This window comes from Halictus rubicundus, chromosome 10 (genome assembly GCF_050948215.1).
Source record: "Halictus rubicundus isolate RS-2024b chromosome 10, iyHalRubi1_principal, whole genome shotgun sequence".
In the NCBI taxonomy this organism is placed as follows: Eukaryota; Metazoa; Arthropoda; class Insecta; order Hymenoptera; family Halictidae; genus Halictus; species Halictus rubicundus.
Genome location: NC_135158.1, coordinates 5,484,920 through 5,493,988, shown reverse-complemented (window position 1 = coordinate 5,493,988; position 9,069 = coordinate 5,484,920). Strand labels below are relative to the sequence as shown.

At 43.8% G+C, this 9,069-nt stretch overlaps 1 protein-coding gene across 2 annotated transcripts; it reads right to left on the bottom strand.

Moving 5' to 3' along the window:
• On the bottom strand, positions 1-7,495 carry Adar (adenosine deaminase acting on RNA). Of its 2 annotated transcripts, XM_076795177.1 has the most exons (9): positions 7,120-7,495; positions 6,951-7,027; positions 6,796-6,856; positions 6,337-6,590; positions 5,760-6,222; positions 5,212-5,597; positions 4,485-4,779; positions 4,229-4,419; positions 1-3,908 (listed from the first exon to the last, which is right to left on the bottom strand). In XM_076795177.1, the coding sequence occupies exons 1-9, from the start codon at positions 7,169-7,171 to the stop codon at positions 3,810-3,812; spliced, it is 1,878 nt and encodes a 625-aa protein (XP_076651292.1). In that variant the 5' UTR covers positions 7,172-7,495; the 3' UTR covers positions 1-3,809. The 2 variants fall into 2 exon arrangements, with proteins under 2 accessions (XP_076651292.1, XP_076651290.1); XM_076795175.1 differs by having other exon boundaries at positions 5,760-6,590.
• Positions 7,496-9,069: the final 1,574 nt, after the last annotated feature.

Here is a 9,069-nt window from a genome sequence, read left to right as displayed (position 1 = left end):
CTTGGTAAATAAAGGTTTATTATTCGTCATTCTTTCCTCTATCGTATTTACTTAATTTCTGCTCGGACAGAAGTTACAACTAGAGGCACTAGTCAAGCTTAAACTCTAGCTGACTACGAAGTTCGTATTATGCTCGATGTTCACTATGACTATGGGCTCTCCCCGGCGCGACGAGACCCCCGGGGCGACAAAAATCGAAAAAACGGTGTAAAGTCGAAGTAGACTAGAACTAGCGTGTTTCTTGTTTAATTATCTTAACCTCGTTTAAACTAAGTAATATTTGCTCACTCCAGATTTTTGATCACTGAGACCATTAAGTGGTTCCGCTATAATCGGTTATGCCCGAATTACCTCGGCGGTGTTTTATCCTCTTTCTGTAATTACGCGTGTGTCTCTGTATCTGTAGATGTCTCTGTGTACTGTGATATTTAGTCGTAACAATACATGTAATATAGAAACCGTGTGTGTGCGCGTGGGTCTCTGTACGTGTGTGTAGATGTACCTTTTGTATCGAACCTGTGTACTTTTGGGACACGGCGTGGACACGGAGAGACTGATTACGGAAGAGAAAAAACCGCGGCCTCCGGCGCGTCCCCTTATCCTCTACTCGAATAAAAACGCTATACCCTAAGAATGTAAAATACTGTGACTCCGTCATCGACGGATCCGCCGTCGTCGATTCAGCGACCGTACTCGTGAAAAAAAAATACCGTTTAACACGCGTTCTCCGGCACCCGGATCGCCTGGCAAAATCTGCTACCTTGTCTTTCGATTTTTCTCCGCGTCGTCGCTTCCGAAACGAGCTCCGCGAAATTAACCGGAGCGCAAACGCTATACTTCTGCTGTCGTTTCTCCGGGTATTCCATCGTCGTTTCGCGAAGACCGTGTGCGACATTGTTACCGCGAAGACACAAGAAGCATGCGGCAAGAAAACGATGGTCGTTAGAAGACTCTGGCATCGTTCCGTTATTTCCGGCTAGGTTAACGAGAAACTAAGGAAAGTTAAATGGTTAATATATGGCACGCAACGTTAATACTAACATTCATTAGGTACAGAGAAAACAAGCGAACACAAGCGTCTCTTTCTTTTTAGTCTTGCGGAAATCCATTGGCGTTGTTGCGTTATTTGGTTTTCGTTTCTCGTTCCTCCTTGTTGGCACGTGTTTCCTGCCCACTCTTTTCTATCACGCACATTCAAGCTCTCTCTCTCTCTCTCTCTCTCTCTCTTTCTATCTTTATTCTTTGTCTTTTCTTCTCGCTTGAACTATTAAAGTATTATGCTTGATCGAGTTAAACTAGTAAAAGTAAAGCTTCAGGTAACTAAAGAGATCAGGTAGACGAAACGAAGAACGCCCGAGAGATTTGTACTAAACTTAGTATCGAGGAGTCGCACTAACCGACTGACAACACTTCTGGGAAGAAGTGGTTCTCTAATAATACGTGTATGGATATAATACTTGTTTTTGACCGAGCTTCTTCGACGGCGCGAATCTTCTTTCTTTCTTTCTCGCTTTCACTCTCACGCTTCCCTTCGCTCGCAGCCGTCGAGTTTCTCACGCAAAACTGGACCGACACCGGGCAGTGTGTCACTACGGCAGAATCGCACGAATTTGTATATAAGAACTGGCACAGTGAGGCAATGATCTTAGGATTCTCTAAACTAGTAACCGTAACGTACTTATTAATTTACTTATTGACTCGTATAATACATTCACGCACCCACTCCGCTCGATCCTAAACCATTCACCCTATATATATTTCTCATTTGTTCCCTATATGAAAACTCAGCGGTGACAACATCGAACTTTCGAGGGCCGATTCGTTGTCGACGATTGCGAAACGAAATTGCGTACGAAACAATACCCTGCACACCGCTCCTCCCACCCTCACCACAAAAAGAAAAAATCATACCTAAACCGTAACGTATGTCTTTGGCGAGCGTTCCCCAAGCGACTAGTTTCGCTAGAGAACCGATTGCTATCGAAGAGGTTGCTGCAATCATAAGGCACCCCCACTTCACAATTCCAGTTAAATAAATACAAAAATGATTTCCTTGTTCTTTTAAGGTTTTATAAATGCTTATAAACTTTATGCTCACGTTAGTAAGTAGATCTAAACTGAGATAATCTCCTGGTTCTGATTTTAAACAAATCATGCTCCAACTTGGTACTTTTTGTACCAAAGTAGAAAAAAAAATATTAATCATTAGAGAATATATTTTATTGTGATCATTACTACTACCCCTAAGTACTAACCCTAACAGAAAATTGAACAAATACGATAGAAGAACGGTTGAAGAAAATATTTACAAACTATTATATGGACTTGTCACCAAATATGAAACAATGTTCATTACTATGTAACACAAACATTTAAACATTTGCACACTACGAGTTTATCATTATGCTGTCCTTCACCATTAAGGCAAATACTTTCTATATAAATATACATATGTATGACAGATGATACGTATAATGGATAATATTATCTAGAAATATGAAATATAAAGAGTTGCCTCTTTCACGCATGGAACGTCCTGAACAGCATTAAATATCAATGCTTATTAGAACTCTTTTTCAGACCCAAAGGTCAGTCGCGTGTCCGAATGGAATCAAATGTGTAAAAAAAAAGTGGAGCCGCCTCATTACTGCAAACCCTTCAATGATTAATAGCGAGACAAGAATATATGTATCCGTGACGCCGACAAGGAATCGATTCCAGTTCCGTTTCGTCGACATCCGCAACGAAGTACGTAATTTACTTGCACGTCGACGATTCTTTACACTCGGTCACAGCCTTCGGGGATGTAACGTGATGCATGTTATTATCACTGTTTATATACCTATAACGCTTACGAAAAAAATACAGGCAGGCACGAGTAAAATCTCGGGATTTGCCCCCCTCCCCCCATTTCGAATGCTTTCCTTTTTTCCATATTTTTTTCCCTTCATTTTAGTCCCTCTCCCTCGTTTGCGTTCGAGCGACTACAAATGAATAGAAGAAGTGTGTCGTGAGAGAACCACGGACGAAGGTATGTGCTCTATTCGTCGTTCTCGTGTCGAGACACTTCTGGAAGAAAAGAGAAGACTGACGGTACGGATATGTGCACAATCGTTTGCTTCGTGAAAACAGATGCCTCGAATACGTTCTGACAACGTAAAATTCTTTTGTTCACTACGTGAAACCCTCTCTTTCTCTCTCTCTCTCTCTCACTATCTTTCTTTCTGATTCTCATTCTGTCTGGTCTGCGTGTTCTACTACCAGTCTATAAAGTCTGTCGAAATTGACGTTACGCTAAAACGATATAAGATTAAAATTCGAAGTATCGAAACGTGCCGCGTATGATAAACCCTATTATTTAAACTGAGCAACTATCGAATAGTAAAACCTCCGACGAAGACCAAAACTGATTACGAGATTCGTACCCCTCTCTACTCTCTCTCTCTCTCCCTCTCATACCCTTTCTACCTATCTTTCTTTCTATTCCTTTCTCTCTCTTTCCCTCTCGTATACTCTTTCCTCCCCTTTTGCCTTTGATCGTCCCTTTTCTCTGATACATGCACACTCTGAAGAGACATATTGTATGTATAGAATCTACATGCAATATGTATGTATAAAATATATATATCACCCAACGCAAAGTGAAAGGTGAGCCACGCGTGAGATCCTACGATTTATGCTTTACTGATGCCGCATTCTGCCATATCATAACACGCTGAACGAGCGATCTAGTTTGCAGTAGGAACCACATAATCTGTCACCCGAAAGTTCGTAGCATTGGTCGCCGATTTGTCGTTACTCTGATTTAGTCAGATATCGACCTCGAACATGTCTTGTTCGATCGGCTTTTTAACCCAACTCCCAAGATGTGCCTTTACGAAAGCCTCCTTCAACTGATGCTTGGCAAGCTGTCGCACAAGAAAAACGGTAAGAGAACAATGACGAACCGCCGACTCGTGACCTCACTCGGCCACACATGAATCATCTAGACTGTGGATCTTTATGCAACAAATCTGCCCTGCTCTCAGATATATGTAAAAAAGAAAAAATATTTAAAGAAAGATAGAACGTACAAGTTGCCGCCCTTAAATTGATTTCTGCTTTTAATCATTTTAATAGGTTGAAGGTAACATAGCAGCGATCTTAAATTCTGATATTCGTACAAGATCTTGACTGTAGTAATGAATGCACAAGATCCGCAGTCTTTTTACAACAGAGTTGTACTCACCGAGTAATTCTGCACGGAGGACTTCGCCTCCAGGTAGTGGCGACACTGATTCTGATCAGCGTCGTCGATAGTGTCGATTTTACCTAGCAGATTGTAAAACCGTCTGAACAATCCCTGCTTCGATATTCTAGACGGCTTGCCGAGCTCGTCCTTTCCCGTGGTGCAGTTTATCACCTCGGCATCCGCCTGACCTGAGGGACGCATGAAATATTTACAGTGAGATTCTTAATTGGACCCACCTGCCGACCTGACGTACCGATAGTCCAATTTACACTGTAGTTAGGCGCTTTCCCTGGCTGCCTAACTTCCGAGGACGTAATGAGGCTCATTAGAGGCTTGTTAAGCCTATACGGTGGCGGCAGACCCTGAATTGTGTTTTCGATACGTCCGCAGACCGCTCTGTACATGTGGCTTGGGTTCAATAGACTGCCTAAAACGATGCTGTGGAAGTAAATTGGCTCGATGAAGTGGCTTAGAAGTGCACCTTGCACACCAAGTACGTTCCATCGAGCTATTTTGTCCGAGCACGACATCGTCAGCAGTCTTTGGCCCTGGTGGTTCAAGCAAACGATTTGTATTAGTGCTGTAAAACCGCCAATGTTCCCGCTTTCTGTTCCACCAAGTATCTCTGACTGCTCGGATGTTCTTATCAATAGACTGCGGATTTTATGCATTCATACCGAAGATTAACGGTGATCTTTGATCGATGTCGGATCAACCGCGAACTCTATATCTTGCAATTTTTATTTTGCATGAAGATCCGCGGTCTACTTATTGAGAACCACCAAACGATCCGGTTTTGCTTACCGATTCAATCCTATCTGATCGGCAAGCAAAATACAATCGCTGCTAATCCCTTAATTAAACAAACATCCGAACAATCAGAAATACTTGATGCAATCGGAAGGTTGAACTTCATTTACAGCCCTAGTGCGTACACTTCATGTACAGCTCGCATGTGCAGTCCTCGATCGAGTGCTTACCATAAGAACACCGTCCCACGTCTGTATGCCCTCGCTGCTTTTCACAGGTATCGTTCCCTCCCCGGACTCAATCTTGGTCCGCAATTGTCCTCTAGCTCTCCGGTTAGGATGTTTGTCAACAGACTCGTTCTCCTCATGCGGAGAAAAGATTCTAGCATCACCGCACGGGGCAGTGTTTATGTATAAATGAAACTGGATGCCCTGTTTCAGTTTGAAACCCTTCTTTGCGGGTTCCAGGATGGACTCAATGATTCTTTCCTCTGTGTGAAGCTCCAGCTGCTTGTACAAGTACTCGCACAGACACCTTCGTGCCACCACCTCCGCATGGCAGTCATTTAGAGCACCTCCGCTGACGCTCAAGTGCTCTCCGGATACGCATTTGGTACCTTTTTGTTTGAAAGAAGCGGAACAAAGGTTTATGTAGATAGATCCTTTGTAAAGGTGCAGGTACACTAGCAAGTAACTTTGACATTTCTTGTAGTGTATTCGCACCCTTACTTGCTTGTGTATCGGCACCTTTTGACTGTGTTGTAGAAGAAGAATCTTACCAGTCGTCACGCAAATGAGCTCGGCGTCCGAGCCCTTGGTCTGTACGATGCCGGCCAAGACCTTGCGGCGAGCATGCTGCGGTTTGGACTGTATGAGTTCGCTGAACTTCTGATTTACCATTTTCCCGATTTTGTCGGCCAGCATCTGCGGCAGCTGCATCTGGTCTTGCCAGTGACCGCTGCTCGAGAAGTTCGGCAGAACGCGAACGGGAAGCGGTATGCAGAACGAGGAGCTATGCACGTTTCTCAACTTGGCCAACGCCGCCTTGCTCGCCGCAGCTTTCGCCAGCTTTTTACTTGGCCCGGTACCCTCGAAGGTCTCACCGTCGATGGTCACCGATATCGTGAACTTCGCATAACTCTCCCCGTTGTCGGACACGCATTTGTAGACGACGCCTGGGTACAGTTCGTTGATCAACGCCACGGGTCCTTTCTCTAGAAACTTGTTCGGGCTCTTCGGTTCCTGTGTCAATGTTTTAAAAGCATTTACTAAGTGATTGTCGCGTTCTGTGACGTCGCTCGTGAAGTCAGGCTCCAGAGGCATGGAGGGCTGGCAGGTGTTGATCGCTTGGTGTACCTCCGGCGTATTCCTAAACTGAACGATGTTCCTCAGAGCCAGTTCTGCCGCAGCGTGCTTGGCCATCTTCTTGGTGCGCCCTTTCCCTTCATAGGTCTGTCCATCTATCTGCACGGCGATCGTGAAAATGGGAGCATGCGTGGGGCCAGTCTGATCCACTACCTTGTATATAGCACCGGTCTTCAACTCGTTCAAAGCGCATACAGCGTTCTTGGGCTGTGGATTCTTGTGCCTTTTCTTTGTACTGATGGTACCTGGCGAAATAGAAAATATACAAATCAAATTACACAATCTGTGTTATATTTCCTTTAGGACCAAAGATCTAGAATCTGGAATACTTCTAAGGTGATCCGTGTTCAGTTTTTTTCTATCGAAAAGTACACAGTTCGCGTACATGCATGCAGGACAACTAAGGGTCGGTCTATAGGAATGTAAAGGGTAGTGGGACCAGCCACTGACCTTCGAGTTCAGAGTCAGCGGGCCTCTTCAGCAGGGGCCTTGACATATTTGGTTGCTCCATCTGTGAATAGGACACCGAGCTTCGGTTAATAACGCTCAAGGGGGACGGGTATCCGGTCCATAAATAACAACAATTAATGAAAAAAAGTGCTCACCCCCATCATGTGTGACTCCTGCGACCGATCCGCCGGGAACGGTATCGCGTTCGTATCGACGATGGACGGGTTGTACTCTAAACAAGAGAGACACGAGGTTCGGAACGGGGGCCGCATAGAGGCAACTCGTTAACGATGAATTAAAGAATACGCTGTGCGGATCTCATACTTGTCTCCGTGGTTCCTTTGTCATTGTTCAGCATCGCCAGGCCGTTCGACATTTCTCCTTTTCAGAGGCAGAACGGTGGAAAACCGCGGCCAAGGAATGTCCGTCCCGAAACACTGCACCGTTACATTGATTTTAATTATACTCGTGTGGCGATGCACGCAGCGCCACTGCTGCTTCCACCGACTCCGACGACGACCGACATAACCTAATTCCGGGCGACGACGGCCTCGACGAGCATCGTCGTCGACGAAACGGGAGAGCCGAGGAGAGACGAGAGAACACCGGGGGAACGACGAGAGAGCCGCCCCGGCCGATTTCCGATCGGCCGAGAAACGAAAATACACAGGATTCGATCGAATACGGGATTGTTCGTTGATCAATCCAGCGTGCCGAACGCGGAACCACTATCTGCGCAGAGCACCGCGCACGCGACAAGGAAAACTGTGGCGCGGCTACAGTCGATTTGAAAGCCTCTAGTCCAGCGGAAAGCGCTCTTCTCTGAGAATCGGGCTAACGATGCGCAAAAAGTTTCAGGTGCAACGAAGACGGAGACACACCGTCACCTTCATATATACCACGTCTTGTTTTCATGCCTACAATCCTCCTCGGGGAACGCCAGAAATAGTTTCCCGCGGTTATCAACGGCTGCCGCGATGCGTACCTACCCCCACCCTTTCCCACGGCCTTTTCCGGAATTCTCCATAATAATTGTAATTGTCTCCTAGGCCGTTCTCGTTGAAAATGAACATTTCAGGCTCAATTTTCGACAATTGGTGTGGTAGAATGAACATGGATCAACTTAGAAGCTTAGCGAGATATTCACGCAGTCAATATTATAAACAGTGCCGGATTAACACTTCAGTAATTTCCACTCGACGACACATGCACATAAACACTTAGAAATATTATTACCATGTAAAAGATGTACAATTCAGAAAATTTCCGTGGTGCCCCCTTTCTCTTGATGCCCTAAGCACGTTCTTAGTTTGCTTATTGGTTAATCCAGCACTGATTAAAAATAAGTTAGCAGTTTTGTAACGCTCGTACGATCCCTACAAATACTTCCGGTTTACGCTTTAATTTGCCTGGGTATATTTTTTTACTATTTAAGAAAACTGTGGCAACTAATCACAGAAAAATACAACATTGACAAAACGAACAAAGTAATTGTGCCCACAAAGGCTATTAACACTATGTAGGTTTACGGAGCACTAAAAATGACTATTTTACATTTCCTTATAAAAATAACATGAATATATCTATCAAAACCTGTAACCATTTTTTAAATAATATATACCTAGAGAAATCAATTTGCTAAATAATTCCTCACGGATCCATGTTTGCAATCGCAATATTCGTGAATTAAAAATATTAGAATCCGTCATTTTGACGGGTCCCGTAAACCTAGTGTTAAAAATGATTTTTGTGTACATCTTCAGACACTTGTCAACATTTTTAACAAATACCGTTAAATAAATAGTATTTATCTAATTATCAAACCGTGGATTTTTATACATCTATAACGTCTTTAACTTTCTAAAATTATGGTAAAATGGCATGGTAAACAGTTAAAAAAAATTCTATAAAACGTCTATATTTATCTATCTAAGGATCAAACCACTTTCAAAAAATGTTTACAGGCCATATTCAATTAATTTCCAGCATTTTCCATGAGTACGCGAACGGAAGAAATGTCTAAAATAGTCAGAAAATATAAAAATGTCCAAGATGCTTACTTTTCCTTGACCGCTTCTTCTTATAACGTTTCTTATCTTTCTGCGGTACAATACTAATCGAACAGCAATTCACCGTACCGTCACTACGAAATTCCTTTCCAGATGCACAGCAGTTGAACCTTGAGACGACGGTTTCAACCTCCTTGATACCCAGAATCAACGGCCGACAAACGTTGCAAACAAATCCGTTTTTAGGTAGCAATTGCGCTTGTTT